Here is a 23882-nt window from a genome sequence, read left to right on the forward strand (position 1 = left end):
GATTAAACAAGTTGAAATCTTAATTTAAAAAAAATAATCAACACCATAATGATAAACAAAGGGAAATATTCAATTTCACATTTTTGGATTATTAGGTCAGGGAAAAGTTATATTACTATTATAAATAAAAGCAGCACAAATTTGTAAAAAAATAATAATAAAAAAAAAGATTTTCACCTTTATTACAAATCTGAGATGCATTATTTTCTTGAAATCTATGGAACTTCTTAGCATGTCCTAACATGGCCCTTGCATCCTTTCATTGTTCAGGACCTGGCCCTCGATGGTTTGGACACCCCAATAGAGCCCATGAAGTGGGTGTACAAGGGAAAAAACAAAACAAAAACATAAGCACATGTCATAACGTTTATTAGAGAATAATATTTCAGTCAGAAATCTGGAAAAAAAAATCACAGTAAGAAAAAGCGATTGTCTCAGCTAAGAACAAACGGACAGGCAGGCACTTATGGATACGATGTTCTGGCGTAATCCACGCTAACAAGATGACGCATGTCCTTGAACGCAACAAAAGGAGCCCGAGGAGGATTTGTGTGAAAAGTCGCACAAAGCGTCAAGATGCTGTGACCACGGCTATAGAAGATCTCTGACCTTACACAACGACGCCAAGAGCCTTCAAGTGCGTCTGAGCCTGGTGGACCTGACAGCGGCGTCCACTAATAAAGATCCAGTGTTTGGAGCATTAGTTTAGTCATCTACACAACTTATTTGAAATATAATTTGATGCCGTGTTCATTGTCTTATTTTGGACTTTCAAATCTTCTACCCTCTGTGTGGTACCCCCTTAAAGGAAAAGTGCACTTTGTGATGTGGCCATCATCCACGATCCTTATGCAAGTCATGAACACACACACCTTTCACTTTACTGTGCATTCTAAAGATATAAAAACGGTTAAAAGCAGACAAGGACATGATAAATAATAAAGTGCAGTTTTCCTTTAAGTTGGTGACCCCTTAGCATCTTTACCAGGCCAACACAGTGAACGTTTTAAATCCTTACCAGACATCATGGAGCCAGCTAAGTTTTCATTGACTCTGTGTAATGTAGAAGCAAAATGGATCAATTCCAGATTAAATATGACACTAGTTTGCTTTGATGTCTGTAACACAAACCGATATATGGTTGTTGTGTTCAGATATCAGATACAGTACTTTAGCTTACGTTGCCTTTACCGTCTTTACTGCACAAAACGTATCAAAGTGGCCCCTCTGCATTGCTTACTTTGTCTCAATGCCCCCCCTCCCCAAGGTTTGGGCATCTTTCCCTAGGCCGTCATGTTAAAGTTAAAGTCCTCGGATCGGGGTGCTTCAGGACGGATGCAGCAGCTCCAGGAGCGCCCCCACGGCGCCAAAGTAACCCTACAGTAAAGCACACACAAGTAAGGCAAATATATTTTGGACTTGGACCAAGCAGCGATGTCGCTCACCTCGTGCCGCAGGAAGAGAGCCTTGAGTTGACCTTTGGACCAGTAGTCCATGGCGTAGGCCAGCAGCTTCATGGAGAGTGTGTTGACTCGCAGGAAGTTGCCCACAAACACCACGCGCTCGATGTTCTTCAATGGCGAGACAATGGTTAAGGGGGGAAAACGTTATTTTGGCGTGGGCTGCGGTTGTGTTTGGTCTGTGAATATATTCACGCGTCCGGTTCCTTGGAGTCGCAGGGCATTGAATGGATGGCGACTGGACTGATCGTGTTCGGGATGACCGTGCCTGTCGGGAGATCTTTCTAAACTGCAAAATGGAAGTCTGTTGTTCCGGAGATCGATTCGAAAAGATTGCGTTAACATTACTGACACCTAGTGACCAGTGCGGAATACTACATGCCATCGCGACGTCTGCCTGGGTTATCTGAATGCCCAACATTTGGAGTTCACTTCATTTAGGCATTTGTATGCTTGAAAAGGCTCAAGCAGAATGATTTATTAATAAAAAGGCAAAGACGCAAAATCCAAAAAGCAAATGTAATTACATGTCATTCATTGAGGTTGGTGTTGGAATTACATTCCAGGGGGCGCTCGTGAGCTAAAGCCGGTTTCAGATCATTATTACCTTGCCAATTGAGAATGTGGCTGCTAGGGGTCTCAAACATGGAAGTTATTTTTCCTATGACATTTTGTTCTATTTAATGCAGGGGTCTCAAACACACGGCCCCTGGGCCAAATGTGGCCCGCAGGAGACTAGTTTGAGGCCCCCGCCTTGATATGAAAGTTTAATGTTAGTGCGGCTCGCGCAAGTTTGATATGGATGCTGTATGGTATCATGTACCCAGAAAAAATTATTACGTTTGATTCATGTTCATGTTAAAGGTTAAATAACTGTTCATAGTTATCCTCCCTATCCGTGTGGAAGTGGTAAGGTTTTGGCTATTTAAGTTGAAAGGAAATAACTTGAAGGCTACCGTTTAGGTCGCTAGCTCTCTAGTTTGCGAGTTAGCATGTGTCTCAAGACCCTGCAGTTGCGCAATATGTTGTAAATAAAAAGAGTATAAATGTGACTATAGTTGTGTTTTGTCATGTCTACAGGGCTCTAATAATGCTTTGTTCATTTTAATCTGAAAAAAATCATTTGTCTACCCACCAACTATATGTGATTTCTTAAGTTTTTATTATTTGCCGTTTTGTTATTATTATTATATTTATTTATTACTGATTGATCGATTTTCTTTTTCTTTTATTTATTTTTCATTTTATTTTGTGCAGAAAAATAAAAATTAAGATATTTGAGAACAGTGGAATGTTTTATCAGAGCTTTTATTGTAGAAAATCGGAACCAAAGCACTGAAAAAGTTTGTATATTTTTCTGTTTTTAATAAATGCGTTTTTTTGTTTTTTTTTTGGAAAACCTGATGTGGCCCAGCCTTGCCCAGACCCTAGCTCCAGTGGCCCCCAGGTAAATTGAGTTTGAGACCCCTGGTTTAAAGCATTAGGCTAAAACAACACAACAATAGGTGGCATATGTATTCCATTAAGTGTGGTTTGCATATTTTGCTGTTCAATGCTGTACTTGCATTGGAGCAAACAAATACATTTGTACATGGGCAACAAAGAAGCAGCAGCAGATGGAGCTCCACCTCCTGGGCGTGATTAGACCAAGTGTAATCAACAGTATTGTACTGAAGAAGAATTTCCATATTTACTACATATTATTTTGAGAGGCTTCTGTCAAGTTCCCTTGGCGTGGCTTATCTCCTCGCGCCTTCATAGCCCTGTACAATGCTGCTTGATCAAGACGCCACAAGGCAGCACCGTAAAGAGGCTGAACGCACACAAGGACGCGCGTGGAAACCGCAGGAACAACACTTGCCGTTTTACCTCGCTTTGTTCGTGATGCTGTCGTACTGACCTCATTGAGCGCACACATCCGGGTGATGGAGCCGATGTTGTTGGTGATGGTGACCAGGGTGGCTCTGGCCAGGTCTTCCTTGGACACAGACTCACGCTTGTCTTTGGACATCATATTGCCGAAACTCGCAGGACAAGAAGAAACAAGCACAATTTTATCTATAATTACATAAATTGGCTTTTATTGAATCTGTTATCGAACTAGGGGCCTGACTCAGAGGTTTGTCACAAAAGCCAAACATTGTTGGTCATGCTGGGTCATCGAAGAAATCAACAACACTTTAGTTGCATTGTTTGTAATAACCATATTTTGTAATAAAAATTCATTCATTCATTCATTTTCTACCGCTTTTTCCTCACGAGGGTCGCGGGGGGTGCTGGAGCCTATCCCAGCTGTCTTTGGACGAGAGGCGGGGTACACCCTGGACTGGTGGCCAACCAATCACAGGGCACATATAGACAAACAACCATTCACACTCACATTCATACCTATGGACAATTTGGAGTGGCTAATTAACCTAGCATGTTTTTGGAATGTGGGAGGAAACCGGAGTACCCGGAGAAAACCCACGCATGCACGGGGAGAACATGCAAATTCCACACAGAGATGACCGAGGGTGGAATTGAACCCTGGTCTCCTAGCTGTGATGTCTGCGCGCTAACCACTAGACCGCTGTGCCGCCCTGTAATACAAATTACAAAATTAAATAATAATAATAAAAAAACCTTAAACCAGGGGTCTCAAACTCAATTTACCTGGGGGCCACTGGAGCTAGGGTTATTTTTCGAGACAAAAGATGGAAAAATAAATAAGCAAATAAAAAAAAACAAATAAACAAATTCATTTTTATTTATTATTAAATTATTAAATAAATGTTTAATGTTAATTTTTATTTTTCAACTCAAAATAAGATGGAAAAATAAATAAGCAAATCAAAAAACAAATGAAACAAATTAAACTTTCATATCAAGGCGGGGGCCTCAAATTAGCATCCCGCGGGCCGTGAGTTTGAGACCCCTGCCTTAAACTGTATTATGGAAAGCAGGAAGTGAACAAATGTAACAGTTACTGATTGTAAAAGTACCAGATGGAGGGGTAGGATTTAATAAGCTTTGCTTCTTCCTACTCCTTTTGGACATGTGGAACTGGGAACTGATTATGGGATGGACTCAATTGTAATCTGATGCATGTTCAAATGAAATTAAACCATTACCATTTTCTTTTTAAAATCACACCAAATCTACACTACCACTCAAAAGTTTGGGATCACTTGCAAATTTCTTTGTTTTCCAAAGAAAAACAAATTTTCATGCATTTCACAAACATTTGTATCCATTTCACAAGCAATTAAAATGAATCAGATGATTAAAATCAGAAGAAGGATGTACATTTTTGCATAGAGGCCTACTATCAACAACTGTCAGTCCTCTGCATCAATCTCCTGGTATGGCTGCTAATCCAAGTTCATCATTTTATAAGGCTAATAGATTATTAGAAAAGCCATCTAAAAAATCTAAACTAAAACGAAAATCTCTTACCATGCTGTTAACTACTCCCTTCAGACAGCAGCACAAACTGGGTCTTACAAGGACATAAAAACGCTTCTTCCTACTCCTTTTGGACATGTGGAACTGGGAACTGATTATGGGATGCACTCAATTGTAAACTGATGCATGTTCAAATGAAATAAAACCATTACCATTACTATATTTTATTTTGATAACCTCATTGAATTCCACAAATTCATGTTTGCATCGAATCGAAAGCTAATCATTATTCAAACAATTTGTACCGGATCGGATCAGCAAGGTGTGGAACGCCAAAAAATGTGTCTGGGAGGATCCCTAATGCTCCCTAATGGTTGGGCTTCTGTCCCAAAAGCAAAGACTGCTACGTAATAGAGAAGATGAAAACATGGACTGTGCATCAAAGGTGCACGTATGGAGCGCCTTTGAAGTTTTTTTTTTGTTGTCTTTATTACGTCAGGAAGCCACAGTTAGCAAATTGTGACCAAGGGTCTCAAACGAACACTTTGGGAAGGCCTGATCTTAATACGTTTTTGTAGTATCATTGTTCCATTTGAAACGAGTGATGAATTCAAGCTATGGCCTTGTTGTGTTTTATGGTCCACACCACCAAAAAAAATATACACTTTTCAAACTCCTACCCTTTGGTGTCAGTGGAAATTGAAATCTAACTACAATTGCGCTTCATGTCTGTACTCCAAATAGTTCAAGGACAACTTTAACAAATTTAATTTAAGTATGAACTCAGAAGTGTCAGAAGTGTTTTCTCCTGTGTAAATAAATAATTACCAAAACTAGCATTTCTTTGTAAATCATGAGGATGTTTTTTAAGTGTTTGTAAAACAGTTCCAAAATGTACCTGGAGGCCACCGCCCATCCCGGCAGTCCAAAGCGCTCGTAGTCTCCTCCGTAGATGTCCCGAACCAGCTTGTCTACGCGGGTGCTTTCCCCTTGCGAGGCCATTTCCAGTGCTTCCTCAAACGTGGAGCATCCCGTCAGCAGGCAGCAGAGACCCAGGAAGGTTCCCCCTCCAAGGCTGCAAAAAGCACACCCCGTTTTACGTTCACCCCTGCTCCGTAGCAAAACACCTTCACGCGTGGAATACAGTACCTGGTCCCAGTGACGCGCTTGTAGTTGGTCTCCGAGTAGACAGCCAAGATGCTGACGCCGGAGCCGATGTTGACCAAGAGAAGAGGGTAGGGGTTCTCCAGCGTGTACGGCCTCTGGACGCAGCGCTCCGGCTCTGTGGGGTTCTCAAAGTAGTAGCACTCCGACGGGCCGCTCGACACCACCGAGTCGATGTACAGCACGCCCCGAATCAGACAGTCCAGCTCGTCCAGCTTGCTGAGCTGCAAGTCAGCCATCTGGATTTGAAGGAAGGTCGGCATGTGAATTTGCTGGGGGTGAGGGGGGGTGCTCAAACACTTTTATCGAAGAAATGGAAGTTATTTTTCCTATGACATTTTGTTCTATTTAATGCAGGGGTCTCAAACACACGGCCCCTGGGCCAAATGTGGCCCGCAGGACACTAGTTTGAGGCCCCCGCCTTGATATGAAAGTTTAATGTCAGTGCGGCCCGCGCAAGTTTGATATGAATGCTGTATGGTATCATGTACCCAGAAAAAATTATTACGTTTGATTAATGTTCATGTTAAAGGTTAAATAACTGTTAATAGTTATCCTCCCTATCCGTGTGGAAGTGGTAAGTTTATGGCTATTTAAGTTTAAAGGAAATAACTTTAAGGCTACCGTTTAGGTTGCTAGCTCTCTAGTTTGCGAGTTAGCATGTGTCTTAAGACCCTGCAGTTGCGCAATATGTTGTAAATAAAAAGAGTATAAATGTGACTATAGTCGTGTTTTGTCATGTCTACAGGGCTCTAATAATGCTTTGTTCATTTTAATCTGAAAAAAATCATTTGTCTACCCACCAACTATATGTGGTTTCTTAAGTTTTTATTATTTGCCGTTTTATTATTATTATATTTATTTATTACTGATTGATTGATTTTCTTTATTCTTGGTTTGTTCATTTATTTTTCATCTTATTTTGTGCAGAAAAATAAAAATTAAGATATTTGAGAACAGTGGAATGTTTTATCAGAGCTTTTATTGTAGAAAATCGGAACCAAAGCACTGAAAAAGTTTGTATATTTTTCTGTTTTTAATAAATGTGTTTTTTTTTTTGGAAAACCTGATGCAGCCCAGCCTTGCCCAGACCCTAGCTCCAGTGGCCCCCAGGTAAATTGAGTTTGAGACCCCTGATTTAGCGCCTATTGTGGATAAAACTACAGCACATGGCTGAGTTTTGTCATTGTTACTGACTATTGATCATGCCTTTTCAAACAGCTGTTAAAAGTATGTATGATCCGTGCTGATATCGGATCGATATTTAAGACTGAAATCGGATTGGAAGTCGGAAGTGATATGGGAAGAGCTAAATGAGTCTAATAATTCAATTTTTTAATCAGTTTCTATAAATATGTGAATATGTTTTGTCTTTGCTGTGCTATGGTTGTCTTGCAATGACATGATATCACTGCCAAACAAATCTTTAAGGGAAAATAAAAACCTGAACCCACCATGCGGAAGTCAGACTCGAACTTGTACGCGCCCCCGCCGGTGGCACAGAGGCTGGTGTGCAGACTGGAGAAGTGCTTGTTGCGGCCCATCTGCAGGAAGACGGGCAGGTCATGCGTGGGGAAGCGGATGAAGTGGAGGTTTCCCGTGCGGCCGCACAACGTCAGCTCCTGTAGCTCCAGGTGCACGTCCCTGATGCCGGTGCTGCCGTACGCCGTGTTGGATGTCAGGTAGCGGCGGATGCTCTTCAGGTTCTCCACCTCCTCCTGCTCTTCCTCTGCTGTGATGTCTTTTGGCTCAAAGTAGACCAGCTTGACCAACGTGCCGCCTATGTCCATACCGAACCATGGGAATGCTGCAATCAAACCACAGCATATGTAACACACTTGCAGACCTCCATAATCCAATACAAAAACGGTGGAACAAAATGTGCAGTAAAACCATTGTTTTTCCTTTGTATTGCATCACAATCGTACCTAATGAAGTGGATCTACGTTTGGATGTGTTTTGGAGGGAAAATGTCTGATAAAGCTGAGCGTCTTCATCCAGAGCATCCTCCTCCTCATCACCATCATCAGAACAGTGTGTGCCGCCAACGCCATCTTGTTGCTAAACAGGAGCTGACTACCAACAGCCCATAACGCAAATATTACCTTGTAACGCCAATGGCAGCCACCATTGAATGTAACCCTTACGATACAAACCCCCACAAAATAAAACCTCCATTCCCTTAAAAGATGCATTCATTCATAAGTGCATTATTTGTCTTTCAAATCTAAAACATCACTGTCAACTGTGGACATAACGCCTTCATAATACGACCACACACATACATGATGGTCCTTTCTCCAGAAAAACACCTACGCGGCCTGCTCTTCTTCACGGAGTCGCTCCGAAGCCTCGGCATTGCGTCGGAGTTGCAGCGGGAGGACGAGGCACGTCCAGCGGGCGCGGCCACCTCCTTGTCCACGTAGCCGCGGAGGCACCCGGGCATGTCTTTGTTGGAGCGCGGGTGCTTCGTGGGCGTTTCGTCCTCGTCGGCGGTGTCATCGTCGCGTTGGTGCCCGTTGTACGCCATTAAAGTGTCCGCATTACGACATAGAGGCGGTAGTTGATGTAAAACTGGAGGAATTGGTTGTGTTTTGGCGGTCAATGAAGAAGGCTAATTGTCGTGCTAACAAGCTACATTAAGCCGACGAGTTACCTTCTTATGTTCTCCGGGGTGGGCGGTGCCATCCGATGATCGAAGGCTGTTAGAACCAACCACGATGATAATAATTTGCACTTTTTTCAATCGAACCTATAAGACGTTAGAGTGTATGAACCCATGAAGTGATGCTTACAATTATACAGTTACAAATCCTAGAACATACAATATCTATAAACATTGTCATTCAACACAGTTAACTAGTGCAGTCTTATGCTGCACATAATTCAATATTTATGTAAAATAGTAAATTCTAACTTTACTGATGTTATTTGTGATGACATCATCCAATGGGATCCAGTGAATTCCAAGATGCAAAACATAAAATGTCAAATGTTTGCTATAATATTTTATTGTACTATTTACAACAATATTTACAATGACACTAGTTATGTGGGAGCAGTCATACATATTTACACATCAGATTGACACCAGTAAGAAGCAACAGTACCCGCCATAGTAATTCACCTTGAGCACCCTCTGTCTCACTTGGACATGTAGCATGAAATGATGAAAAAACTTCACATCAAAAGTTAATTTCTATTAAAAATCCAAACATGAATGAGCAACAATCACTGCGAAGTAACATTTAAAACGATGTAGTTAAACAGCAGTCTTTAAAAATACAGTGCAACCTCTACAGTCAGGCATGGCGTCTTTTTACTTTTTTTTTTTTTTTTTTTTTACACAATTCATGTTAAATGGATACACCGTCGTGCAGTACAAAATATTGCACGATGGCGACAGACTGTAATGGATTTGTGAAAATTTGGAAATATGACCGGCATCCTGACCTTAGAGGTTCAACTGTAATGCTAAAAAAGTCAACATAAAAGGGAAAGCTAAGTACTGCAATGCCTATTAAAGTATTCACCGCTTTCTTACGTTCTTACACCTCTTGGATGTTTCACTCCATCTTGTTTCAACCTTTTATTGCTTTCGCCAATGAAATCATTGACGCTTGACAGGAGTTTTTTGTGCAAATTCAGCTATACTTTGGGGTGCTTTAAAAAGTATCTATTTCAAGGATCCAGCTATGTCCAATAAATAAAGATAATATCTATAATATCTAATAGCCACCAGCCTCATCAACAAAGTGCTTAGGAAACATTTCTGTCATTAACGGATACAACACTTTTGAGAAACTACTACACACACACACACACACACACACACACCATACACTCACCAATGACGAGCCACAGCAATAAGGCACGCTTCCGCTCTCCAAAACCTGATCTCCACCTTAATGCTTCAACTTCCACGCCATCAACAGTGCCAAACTGCCCACGGCCACTGCTGTCATGACGTACTTTGCGTTGGTGCCGAGCCTGCGATGGGCGGGTTTCTTGGCGGCAATGTCAGCAGGCATCACCTCGGGGTTGCTGCACTTTTCTCCAGAGGGGGTACTCACTTGCTCTTGGGCAGCAGAAGCGACGTCTTTGGAGGCTTCGCCGTTGCCAATGTGCTGGCCATCGAGGTTGAGGACAGACGGCTGCTGGACGACGTGCACCACGTTCACCTGCACCTCCTCCTCTTCCAGGTGGGTTTCCTCGGGGTCGGCTGTCTCGGAGTTCTGTACAGAGTCGCTTAATTCCAGACGGTCAGAATTTCCCGAGTAGGGCATGGAGGTCAAGGTGGGTGTGGTGTCGCTGCCCTCTTGTGGTTGCATGGTGAGGAGGGTGTGGGGAGGGCTCAGGCATGCGGTCTCGTCTTCTCCAGCCGGACGGGCACAGCTTGTGGATGTACTTCCTGTCTGCGTGCAGCAGGTGACAGTCTGCGGGTGGAAAAATAATAACTTTCTGATGCTGCGGTCAGCATTCAGACATCCTACTGTTATTGTACATTTAGTAAGTCACTACATCATAACCCAGTATATCGTAAGGGGGCTGCACTTTGGACACCCATGACTTTTCCGAGGCCAAACCAAAGCACATGGGCTCTTCCGGTTGTTATTCCAAATGATCAACAACAGACAGGTATGTCATATATACAGTATATATGTTTTATATTCTAATGCCGTGAAAATGTAGCAAGAATGAAGACTTCAAGACACAAAGACAATGAGGTGTTTCTCACCCGTGTAGCTGGAGGTTCTGAATTTTCTTTTGGCTTTGAGTCAACATCGGGGATCTTGTCCGCAGGAAAGTTGGTGTCCTGCACGGGGAACCTCTCGGGCGTCAGTACCATCGTTTCGGTCACATCCGAAACGATGGGACTTTCAGTGTCACCCTGTTCAGCTGCTTCGTCGGGTTGCGGAGATGCGGCGCAGCCAACCGGAACCTCGTTGGCACTCACTCCGTCAGGATCAGGAGACAAAATACCCTGGAAGTCGGATTCAGAGTACTCGTCTGGCTCCTGGAGAGCCTGATGTGGTTTCTGTGGTTCTGCGATCTCTTGTGAACGTGCTCTATCGGGTGAGGGAGGTGGCATCACGGGCGGTGTTGCGGTGGCACGCGGAGGCTCGGGCGCAGGCGGTGGAGTCGCAGTGGAAGGTTCAGGCTGTGCTCTGGTTACCGGAGGTGGGGTGGCATTAGGGGTGGCATTAGGGGTGGCCTGCGGTGGTGATGGCGGAGCAGCAGCAGCCGGGCTGTGACCACCGGGCTTGAGGGGAGGGGTGGATGGTGCTGGATGGACATGAACCTTTACTGCGGCAGGTGGAGGGGAGCTGCAGTTGGCATCTAAGGCAAAGCAAATAGTATAGTATTACAGTACTACCACTTACGTGTAGCACTATGGATACTATGATACTACTACAAAAACCGAATGCTTACTGTTGGCACCTCTCAAAGCATCATATTCTGCCCGGACCTCAGCCGCGATGGTTCTGTACTCGCACAGCTCCAGCGCTTGGATAAAATGCTCCGGCCAGCTCTCCCTCCTCTTTAGGCAGTCCAGAAGAAGAACCATGCTGTCGTAATTGCCGCACATTTCTCTCTTGGCCTCCACCGTCTCCTACAAGCATACATGAGATCCCGTTCCACGACATAAAAAATATGTCAGTACGAGGTGATATGACCATAAAAAAAAAAACTTAAACTATATTAGGAAAGCAGGAAGTGAACAAATGTAACAGTTAGTGATTGTAAAAGTACCAGATGGAGGGGTAGGATTTAATAAGCTTTGCTTCTTCCTACTCCTTTTGGACATGTGGAACTGGGAACTGATTATGGGATGCACTCAATTGTAATCTGATGCATGTTCAAATGAAATTAAACCATTACCATTTTCTTTTTAAATCACACCAAATCTGCACTACCACTCAAAAGTTTGGGATCACTTGCAAATTTCTTTGTTTTCCAAAGAAAAACAAATTTTCATGCATTTCACAAACATTTTTTTTTCATTTCACAAACATTTGTATCCATTTCACAAGCAATTAAAATGAATCAGATGATTAAAATCAGAAGAAGGATGTACATTTTTGCATAGAGGCCTACTATCAACAACTGTCAGTCCTCTGCATCAATCTCCTGGTATGGCTGCTAATCCAAGTTCATCATTTTATAAGGCTAATACATTATTAGAAAAGCCATCTAAAAAATCTAAACTAAAACTAAAATCTCTTACCATGCTGTTAACTACTCCCTTCAGACAGCAGCACAAACTGGGTCTAACAAAGACATAAAAACGCTGCACAACTGTGCAAGACAAATATGTGAGAGTGTGTAGTTTAAGACAAAGACGCCTCACAGGTGGTCACCTGGCAGCTGCACTAAATAGTAGCCGTCAAACACCAGTGTCAGTATCAACAGTGAAGCGGCCACTTCAGGATGCTGGACTTCATGGCAGGACTGCCAAGAAAAAGCCATATCTCAGACTGGCCAAAAAAATGTGCAAGTGATCCCAAACTTTTGAGCGGTAGAGTACGTTGAATCCTTGGGGTCACGCCCAGTAAGTCATATATTCCTTTTTTTCATACCTACAATGCTTAAATCTCTAGATCACCTTAAATCTAGTAGCAGTGGATCTCCCCTATAATGAACAACTTTCTGTTCTGTTCGAGTGATGTGGGAATTGATAATGAAATATTCATACTTCCAATACCAGCTCTTCATGCTTCTTATAGTTCTTCAGTTAATTATTTATTTTAATGGTTTTATTATTTTATCCATTGTGTTTTTTTTTGTTTAAAATACAACTTTTTTTCATATTTTATATGATTTTTTTCCGTTGGTGTATATTAGTCAATAAATTATTTTTATTCATGTACTCCCCATGACAATTAGTGTACCCATTATAGTATTTGGGTGATGTTTGGCGGGCCAAATGGAAAACCACGTACCACCCAATGAAGAAAAATAGGGAAAATATTTTTTCTGTTTGGCATAGCCATAATTATTCTTTTTTAAAATAAAATGCAAAAGAAAAAAATGCAACTTTCTAACATGAAAGCATTAATAATAACGTCTGAGCGTAGGCTAAAAGCTGCCGCAATCAACCTTGACCTTGTTTATGGTTATTTTCTTCATAAATACCAGTAGTATTTATGATGTAGTACACCACTACCAGAAGAACTGACATGCATTTACAAGGACATTTACAACTTTACAACTTACAAAAACTTGGGTTTATTGCTTGCTTATTGTTTCCAGTAGCCTATGTGTACGTTAGATATGTTTTCCTATCAGAGTTCAGCTTCTGTGTGTTTCCATTTCCATGTCATGAATACACAAGTAGCCAGGAGGCTGGGTCTTTTTTTAGCCAATCGGCTTTCAGTATCAGCTGTCAGAGCCAGCTAGCCAGCCCACAGTGACATCAGCACTTTTCTGTTCAGTCAGACAAGCCACGCCCACAATTGCAATTCGACATTTTATTACTGTATAGGTTATTGTTTTTGATGTACATATATTTACACTTATTTTCAACAACACCTGCCACTTTTATTTTTATATTGTTATTCCTTGTTTTATTTTTATTTTTATCCTTTTCCTTATTTTTTATTTTTTTTATTTTATATATATATATATATATATATATATATATATATATATATATATATATATATATATATATATATATATATATATATATATATATATATATATATATATATATATATATATATATATATATATATATATTGTATTATTTTTATTATATAATTTTTTTATTATATTATAAATTAAATATTATATACCCTCGTGAGGAAAAAGCGGTAGAAAATGAATGAATGAATGAATATATATATATAATATTAAATACATTATATTTTATTATTTTTAATTTATTTTTTTGCACTCAATTGTCACACAATGACAATAAAGGCGATTCTGATTCTGATTCAATGGCTGACAACGTACGGCAATATCTATTATTAACTCATTCGCTAGCAAAGACATATTTATATGTTTTTTTTCATGAAGTTACACTCAAGTTTTGAGCTTTACTAAGATTTAGGATCAACCCAAAGCACTGTAGTTGTTCAATACCAACAATACAACATGGCTAATCACTGTGAAGACAGAGTTTAGTGGACAGGAAGAAGTGAACTGCGAGAACTCACCCTGTCGTGAGCAGTCAGGCAGGCCAAATGGACCACGATCTCTCTCACTTTCACCTTGCTCACAATGGTCGGCATGTTCTTCCTCAGGTAGCCGTTATACAGCTCGTCACTGGCAAACGACATCTGACGTACAGAAGAGTGGAGGGGGAAAAAAACACTCTGTGATGGAAATCAATGTGCTCCAAATGTAACGTGATGTCTGCTATGGTGTGGAGGACTATTAAATATCCCCTCAAGGCTTCTATTTCTTCTCCATCTCATGTTGTGTTACAGTACCTGCATTGTTAAGACACACTACTTCACTGTGGAAAACCTTTTCATCAGACATCTGACGGGGTCACTGTGATACATTTAGTAGGTTAAAGATGCTAAAGTCAATTCCATATACGTCTCTATGTCAAGTTTGGTATGATCAAGATGCTAAAACCAATGCCATATACACTACCGCTCAAAAGTTTGGGATCACTTGGACATTTTTTTTGGCCAGTCTGAGATATGGCTTTTTCTTGGCAGTCCTGCCATGAAGTCTAAAGTCCTGAAGTGGCCGCTTCACTGTTGATACTGACACTGGTGTTTGACGGCTACTATTTAGTGCAGCTGCCAGGTGACGACCTGTGAGGCATCTTTGTCTTAAACTACACTCTCAGATATTTGTCTTCTTGCACAGTTGTGCAGCGTTTTTATGTCCTTGTTAGACCCAGTTTGTGCTGCTGTCTGAAGGGAGTAGTTAACAGCATAGTAAGAGATTTTAGTTTTAGTTTAGATTTTTTTAGATGGGTTTTCTAATAATGTATTAGCCTTATGAAATGATGACCTTGGATTAGAAGCCATACCAGGAGATTGATGCAGAGGACTGACAGTTGTTGATAGTAGGCCTCTATGCAAAAATGTACATCCTTCTTCTTATTTTAATCATCTGATTCATTTTAATTGTGAATTGTGAAACAGATAAAAATATTTGTGAAATGGAGAAAAATGTTTAGGAAAAGCATGAAAATTTGTTTTTCTTTGGAAAACAAAGAAATTTGCAATTGATCCCAAACTTTTGAGCCGTAGTGTATGTCTCTATGCCAAGTTTGGTATGCTAAAGATGCTAAAACCAATCCCATATCGTACGTCTCCATGCCAAGGTTGGTAGGCTACTAATGCTAAAACCAATCCCATATATACGCCTCTACGCTAACTTTGGTATGCTAAAGATGCTGAAACCAATCCCATATACGTCTCTATGCCCAGTTTGGTATGCTAAATATGCTAAAACAAATCCCATATACGTCTTTATGCCAAATTGTCGTAACAAAACATACACAGCTTAGCTTCGACTTCGGCAAATTAGTGTAATATGTATCTCGTTAATAATGAACGTCATGCCGATGACTAATACAAATCCATCTGCGGGCTGGAAATGACTCCCAGGCCGCACTTTGGACACCTTTCCTCTAACAGTTTTGGTTTCTATGTTGATGTAAAAAGGAAAGTGGAAACATGGTCTTCATTATGGATTTTCACTCTGCAGATTTCAAAAGTGAAAGTGAAAGCAAAGAAAGGCCTGTAAGAAGCAGGAAGTATCTGAAGCCTTTTTCTCAGCTTAAAAGAAAGCACAAGGAAATGATAGTAAATGAAGGTTCAAGCCAAAAATCAGTATGCCGATCCGAAAGATCCGGTGCGGCGACTCCGTAATCAGGAAAAAACACACACACACACGAATGAAGAGGCGAGAATCACCTTTAGTTTCATATGTGTGCGGCACACCAGCATGTCAGGGTCAAAACTTTTGTTGTGTCCACTTCTTGGCCATGTTTGCACTAAACATTCAGTCCGTCAGGGGCAGCAATCTGGCTCAATTTAAACGTCTACCTACACCGTAAATGTCAGCGGCCAAAGGAGCAAAGTCTCCAGGTAGGGTCGGAATTGGGCCTACCTGGTTCAGGACTGCTCAGGTGTCACGTCAAAGCTGTGTGCAAGCTGCATGTTTGCATGTCAGATTGCAGATTAACAGGACGCAAGGACACATGGGATGACCTCTAAGGAGCACTTGGATCTTGGAGGTATTATGATTGTTTTTATAGTCCCTTAGCAAAACAGGGTTGGCAGAAACTAAAAGTTAAGATATTTATAGACAAACATGAGGAACTGCCTCTTAAACCAGCTGCATGCCAGTGACTAACTCTAAATACCAAACACAATACTGTCACAGTCTTTTAATCGTAAAACAATTGGCTAATGTGACTGCTGTCCTTTTACGTGACATTTAGCTACAGCTACGTGAGTAACGAGCAATTTATGTGTCAAAAAGTATATAAAATTGATTGCACATAATCTGTGGCTCACCTTTGGCTCGTACCGGTTACTTCGTGAGTCCCCTTGAGAAGATATTCCAGGTCTCTCACTAAAGCTGTCCCAGCTCCTTCACGCACATCTGCCCGGCTCCGCCCTTTTCCGCCACGCTTGGCTTTCTATTGGATGCGGCCGCAGTCAGTCCACACGTGGCCCAATAGCAGTACCGTGGTTGGCGGGGGAGGGCGTGGCCTACTCTGCCTTAATCCAATGTCACTGCTCGGCTATAGAGACAGCTAGAGGAAGCAACAGGATTAGTTTTGATCGCGATTTCTGGTTTACATCTGTCTCTAATCCCCCGAACCTAATCCGTGCACACGGACGGGATGAAGGAGCATATAAAAACACAACGTATGAGTTGTAATGTTGAATTATAAAATAATATATTAAGTACACATTATTAATATGACTACCATAATGACACTACACACACTATATTACCCAGTAAATATACAGTATGGAATTAGAAATACCCTGAGAATTATTATCTTTGTAAAGACTGATTTTCTTTATATTATAAGCTAAGATGTTTTAAGAGTCAGCTTTAAAAAACCTCAATGTGAAAATGCCTTCCGGGTTCACTTTTTGTCCACAAGAGGGCGCCCTCTCCTCACAGATCTCGACTGCTTCATCGGCGCAAAGAGCAGTTTTGGAGCGTTAAAAGAGCAATCTCCTGTCACCTGACTTTTGTGTAAGTGCACAGTCTGAACACTTGGCGCTGTGATGTGATGAACGATCAGAGGATTATGGGAAGGGTGAAGGCATCAAGGCAGGATATTTGTTCAAAGAGTGCTTAAATGTAAATGTCATTGATGATTATATATGCTCTTTAAAAAGCACTCTAATTAGATCAGCTTGTTTTTCCACTCTCCGGTGCTGCTTTGTTGATGCTGTTTCTTTTGTGTTGTTGACAAGCATTCACTTTTTCACCTAAGGTATCTCCAGAATGGCTCCCTCCTCGACTACTCCAAGAAACGGGTAGAGCCCAAGACGAGGGTGCTATTCTTTTCTTAGAGTAATGATGCCAGAAGTTGGATGATAAACCCAGAGGCCATCTTTAACATACTCTGCTGGAAGAGTCCTTGGGTCTTGTGACCTTGTACAATTGACCCTAATACACCCCAACCCAAAAAAACGGGTCAACGTAACTGGCGTTGAGATCTATCAGTCAAAAAAAGAGAACTATCAGGTTGGGAAGCCATTTCTCAAGCTTTGGGACTCTGGCAAACCACAGTGAGAGCCATTATATACAAATAGCAAAAACATGGAACAGTGGTGAATCTTCCAAGGAGTGGCCGGCCAACCAAAAGTACCCCAAGAGCGCAGCCAAGAGGTCACAAAAGACCCCACAACAAAGAACTGCAGGCCTCACGTGCCTCAGTTAAGGTCAGTGGTCATTACTCCACCATAAGAAAGACTCAAAAACGGCCTGCATGGCAGAGTTCCAAGACCAAAACCACTGCTGGAAAAGAAGAACGTTAAGGCTTGTCTCAATTATATCAGAAAACATCTTGATGTGGGGCTGCTCCCTTCAGAGAGCAGCACAAACTGGGTCTAACAAGGACATAAAAACGCTGCACAACTGTGCAAGAAGACGAATACTCTGTGGTTTGATGAGACAACAGTGGAACTTTTTGGAAGGTGTACATCTGGACTAAAAGTAACACTGCGTTTCGGAAAAAGAACATACTGTAAAAGAGTAAAATATGGTGGCGGTAGTGTGACGGTCTGGGGTTGTTTTGCTGTGATAAATGGAAGAATTGATGAATTCTGCTGTCTACCAAAAAATCCCTAAAGGAGAATATCTGGCCTGGTGGTGACCTCCAGCTGAAACCAAGGTGGGTTCTGCAGCAGGACAACAATCCACAACACACCAGCAAGTCCACCTCTGAACGGCTGAAGAAAAACCCAATGAAGAATTCGGAGTGGTCGAAGCAAAGTGTGGCTTAATTGAAGCCACAACTGTTAGCCGTTTAAAGCTTTGGGACGCCAACCAACCAGGAACAAAAATGTCGAGTTAATCCTTGTGATGGGTATTTTTTGGGCCAAATACACAAAAGGTATGGTGTCTCGTTGTAACGGTCAAGCATCAAGCGTGGAAAGATGATCTTTAAGCAGGGGTCTCAAACTCAATTTACCTGGGGGCCACCGGAGCTAGGTTCTGGGTGAAGCCGGGCCGCATCAGGTTTTCAAAAAAACGCCAAAACGCATTTATTAAAAACTGGAAAAAAAATCTTCAATGCTTTTGCTTCTGCTATACCCTACACTTTTTCAGTACTTTGGTTCCGGTTTTCCACACCAAAATATCTGATAAAACATTCCACTGTTCTCAAATATCTTCATTTTTATTTTTCTATACACAAAATAAGATAAAAAAAAAAAATAAACAAATTAAGAATAAAGACAATAAATCAATCAATCAGTAATAAATAAGTAAAATAATAATAAAACAGCAAATAAGAAAAACGTAAGAAAGCACATACAGTTGGTAGAGAAATTATTTTTTTCAGATTGAAATGTACAGTATTAACAGTTATTTAACCTTTAACATGAACATGAATGAAACTTCATAATTGTACCCAATTAGCAAGTTAGCATGGTACTCAGTTCCATCTGGGAGCAGCGTGGTAACTTTAACAACATGTTTGATGAGATGCTTTATCTTGACGTGTATTTTCCCTTTTATTCCAAATCATTTCCTGCATTTATTTGTACCCAGCGTCATAAGCCTTTAGCTTCATTGCTAATCCAAAGCAAAACAGGGCGGGGTAACAGGGTAGGGTAACAGTATGGGCAGGGCAAAATCATGTTAATTGTGTCCGGTGTGCACACAGCTTTAAGCTGTCATTTCAACATTAAACTTTGGTATCAAGGTGGGGGCCTCAAACTAGCGTCTCGCGGGCCGCATTTGGCCCACGGGCCGTGAGTTTGAGACCCCTGTCTTTAAGGGTTCTACATCATATACAAGTCCTAAAATCATTGATCCAAACAAACACCCTAAGTCGACTCAGGTTCACAACGTTAGTTGTTGTGTCCTATTTAGCTTGAGTCCACTTCAAACCCTTCCGTATCATAGCGGGACAGGGGACATGGGTGAAATAAAGCCATGTCTTCGAGCTTGGGGCGACAGCTCGTCGCGGCTAAGTGAAGCCGGGGGAAGAAAACAGTTTGTACATTTCAATAAAAGAGCAGAACTGTGCCCTTTAGCCTAAAAAAAAACGCCGACCACGACACCACAAGAAAGAAAACAAGAAACAAAGAATCGCTTGTGATGACTCCAAAATAGTCAATGCCTCAGCGCACTCTGAGACGTGTCGCTAGTGCTAATGTAAAGATGACAAATAGCTTCCTAGAAGAGCGTCCATCTTTGCGGCATATACTAGTTCATAGCCGAGACCACTCAAGGTTTGCTGAATGGTCTACATGGCAGTCAACGATGAAGGAATGTGGTGTGTGGGGGTTGGGGGCGGGGGGCATATGGAGTTTATCCCCCAAAGGCAGTGTACATTGATGCCGCCATCATTATGCTTGCAAGGCCAAGTGAAGCAGAAGGGACTTAGCATTGTAGTGTCTAGCGCAGCATTACTGCGTAAAAAGCTACTTTATCGTTGTTTGGACTTCTGGATCAGGGACATCCCAGCGTACGTTTAGGAACATTGAACACCCCGCTGGGCCTGGAGTCATAAGCTAATGTGTCCATCACTCTAATGTGGACCGGGGTTACACATGACTTTTTTTCTTCCTGTTAGGCTATGCCTTTTCTATCTAGAAATCCAATACTACATGGTATGGAAAACCCTCTTGGTTTCTTTCTTTGGCACGTTTGCCAGGCTAATAAAAAATATTTTAGATCATCAAACAAATTTTGTGACAACTTGTTAAAAACACAACTTAACTGAGATGAATTGAGATCTATCAGCCCGGAAAAGCTGGTCAACAGTGGTCAACCAAGAATCCAAAATCACCCCAAGAGCATAGCCACGTCTCAGCCAAGAGGTCACAAAAGGCCCCACCACAACATCCAAAGAACTGCGGGCCTCGCTTAAGTTAAGGTAAGGATTCATGACTCCGGCTTCCATGATGAAATCCATGTGTGGAGTTTGCATGTTCTTCCTGGCTTTTCTCCGGGTACTCCGGTTTCCTCCCACATTCCAAAAACATGCTAGGTTAATTAGCCACTCCAAATTGTCCATAGGTATGAATGTGAGTGTGAATGGTTGTTTGTCTATATGTGCCCTGTGATTGGCTGGCCACCAGTCCAGGGTGTACCCCGCCTCTCGCCCCAAGACAGCTGGGATAGGCTCCAGCATCCCTGTGACCCTCGTGAGGATAAGCGGTAGAAAATGAATGAATGAATGAATAATTGAAATTATGGATTTTTAAGACCGCGATCACCCTGAACACAACACGCTGTAACTGTTGGGTGTTTAGCCGGATTACTGCATAATTTGGTATACGTATCTGGATATTACCTCAACCCAAAGTACTAATACTGTACCAACTTCATGAGTAAAAGTATTCACAAACATAACAAGACTGTAAACTACTACGGTTGTGAGCCATGTTTTTTGTTAACATTTCACTGTAATGCAGGGGTCTCAAACACGCGGCCCGCGGGCCAAATGTGGCCCGCAGGACACTAATTTGAGGCCCCTGCCTTGATATGAAAGTTTAATGTTAGTGTGGCCCACGCAAGTTTGATATGGATGCTGTATGGTATCATGTACCCAGAAAAAATTATTACGTTTGATTCATGTTCATGTTAAAGGTTAAATAACTGTTAATAGTTATCCTCCCTATCCGTGTGGAAGTGGTAAGTTTTTGGCTATTTCAGTTTAAAAGAAATAACTTGAAGGCTACCGTTTAGGTCGCTAGCTCTCTAGTTTGCGAGTTAGCATGTGTCTCAAGACCCTGCAGTTGCGCAATATGTTGTAAATAAAAAGAGTATAAATGTGACTATAGTTGTGTTTTGTCATGTCTACAGGGCTCTAATAATGCTTTGTTCATTTTAATCTGAAAAAAATCATTTGTCTACCCACCAACTATATGTGCTTTCTTAACCCTTGTATTATGTTACGGGTCAATTTGACCCGTTTCAGTTTTTGTGTTGACCAAAGTACTGGTTATCCTTTCTTTTTCTTCATGAAATTTTGTGACTTTTCCTCATCTAGGGTCATGAACACAAAAACTGAAATGGGTCAAATTGACCCGTAACATAATACAAGGTTAACTAGCATGATTTGTTAACAAATCATGCTAGTTAACCCTTGCATTAAGGTTAACAAGACCCTAGATGAGGAAAACTCACAAAATTTCATGAAGAAAAAGAAAGGATAACCAGTACTTTGGTCAACACAAAAACTGAAACGGGTCAAATTGACCCGTTACATAATACAAGGGTTAAGTTTTTATTATTTGCCCTTTTATTATTATTATTATATTTATTTATTTATTACTGATTGATTGATTTTCTTTATTCTTGATCTTATTTTGTGTAGAAAAATAAAAATTAAGATATTTGAGAACAGTGGAATGTTTTATCAGAGCTTTTTCTGTAGAAAATCAGAACCAAAGCAAAGTCGCACCTCACGTGGTCCGAGTGGACATGTTCTACTTCCCAGCTGTCTGCATGGAATGTACCATAAAGGTTCAAAGGTGAGGGGGGACATTTGATGGTACCTCCTGGATCCAAGTCCTCTATTCTATTCTCCTCTAACGGAGACTCGAGTTGTGTGATGAGAACCAAGCAGATATTATAATTTTCCCATCTTGTTGTCGTGATTGTGAATGAATAGGAAATGTGTTCGATTCCCTCCCTGACAGCCGGCTTCAGCGTGCGTCCAAGACTAAATATACAGTGAAAAACAACGTGAAGAAGCAGTGACCCGCAGGGCAGATGCTCGGAGCAGCAGCCCATACTGTTGATGAATAAATGATGCGCTTCGTCGCAATCACGGTCAAGAGCTTTTGAGCTGTTTTTTTTATTTATTTTTATTTTCCTGCTTCCTTCCTCCACCTGTAACCTTTCTTTTCACTGGAGACGATGAAAATGTCAAACCTGGCACGGCGTCGCAGCCACAGGCGGTCGACGCTCGGCCGCTAAACACACAAGGCGACTAAAAGCTGCTTTTTCCTTTCACTGCAGTCCATGAAAGGTTAGTCACCACGGTGACCCACTTTTACACATGAACCCCCACCTATATTATATACATTGATATATTTATTTATGACGTGCAGTTATTTGACCACATATTTTCAAGGTGCTTATAAATACTTAAGAAAAAGAAAGAAAATGACATAGCATTTTGATTTTTATAGCTGATTTGTTGAGAGAACTCAATCATGCTTCACTGGGAGGTGTTTAGGGTCCATGAATATTTGATATATTTATGTATGGATTATTTATTTATATGCAGTATTTCTTGATACTCTATTGGTACTCTACCGGATGAATAATATATGTTGCTTTTATTATGATTTTATTATGCTTTTATTATTATTATTATTATTATTATTGTTATATTATTATTACATTATATTATTATTACATTATATTATTATTATTAATAATAATTTAAAAAATATTGAAAAATAACTATATTATATTATTATTAATATAATAATAATAATTATTATTATTAACATTATTATTATTAATATAATAATAATATAATTATTAAGAATAATTTATATGAATATTAATAATAATATTAACATTATTATTAATAATAATAATTTTTGTGTTTATTATTATTATTAACATTTTTATTAACATTATTAATTTTTATATTATATTATTATTATTCATAATAATAATTTTAAAAAAATATTTAAAAATAATTATATTATATTATAGTTAATATAATGATAATAATAATAATTATTATTATTTTATTATCAATATTAACATTATTATTAATAATACAATAATATTATATAATTATTAATAATAATTTATATTGAGAATAATAATAATTATTATTATTAATAATACTAATTATCATTATTATGATTATTATGTTTTATTATTATTATTAAAATTTTTATTAACATCATTAACATTTTTGTATTACTAACATAATAATAATAAAGGCATAATAATAATAATAATAATAATAATTATTATTATTATTAATAATTATTAATAATACTAATAATAATTATTATTATTAGTATAATAATAATAATAATAATAATAATAATAATAATATTATTATTATTATTATTATCATTATTATTATTATTATTATTATTATTATTATTATTATTATTATTATTATTATTATTATTATTATTATTATGTTTAATGTTTTGTCCAGAGGTATGAATGTGAGTGTGAATGGTTGTTTGTCTATATGTGCCCTGTGAT

The 23882-nt window shown here is 40.0% G+C and overlaps 2 protein-coding genes across 5 annotated transcripts; both read right to left on the bottom strand.

The window, feature by feature from the left end:
* Window positions 1-348: 348 nt before the first annotated feature.
* pank2 (pantothenate kinase 2) lies at window positions 349-8868 on the bottom strand. Of its 4 annotated transcripts, none has more exons than XM_058077551.1 (7): window positions 8668-8868; window positions 7466-7818; window positions 5997-6250; window positions 5746-5922; window positions 3361-3484; window positions 1446-1571; window positions 349-1377 (listed from the first exon to the last, which is right to left on the bottom strand). In XM_058077551.1, the coding sequence occupies exons 2-7, from the start codon at window positions 7799-7801 to the stop codon at window positions 1327-1329; spliced, it is 1068 nt and encodes a 355-aa protein (XP_057933534.1). In that variant the 5' UTR covers window positions 7802-7818; window positions 8668-8868; the 3' UTR covers window positions 349-1326. The 4 variants fall into 4 exon arrangements, with proteins under 4 accessions (XP_057933534.1, XP_057933530.1, XP_057933531.1 ...); XM_058077547.1 differs by having other exon boundaries at window positions 8328-8868; XM_058077548.1 differs by lacking the exon at window positions 8668-8868 and adding an exon at window positions 8297-8442.
* Window positions 8869-8999: 131 nt separating this feature from the next.
* mavs (mitochondrial antiviral signaling protein) lies at window positions 9000-16703 on the bottom strand. Its single transcript, XM_058077546.1, has 5 exons — window positions 16508-16703; window positions 14177-14299; window positions 11445-11625; window positions 10750-11351; window positions 9000-10447 (listed from the first exon to the last, which is right to left on the bottom strand). Exons 2-5 carry the CDS (start codon window positions 14297-14299, stop codon window positions 9917-9919), a joined length of 1437 nt encoding a protein of 478 aa, XP_057933529.1. The 5' UTR covers window positions 16508-16703; the 3' UTR covers window positions 9000-9916.
* Window positions 16704-23882: the final 7179 nt, after the last annotated feature.

This window comes from Doryrhamphus excisus, chromosome 7, assembly GCF_030265055.1.
Source record: "Doryrhamphus excisus isolate RoL2022-K1 chromosome 7, RoL_Dexc_1.0, whole genome shotgun sequence".
Lineage (NCBI taxonomy): Eukaryota > Metazoa > Chordata > Actinopteri > Syngnathiformes > Syngnathidae > Doryrhamphus > Doryrhamphus excisus.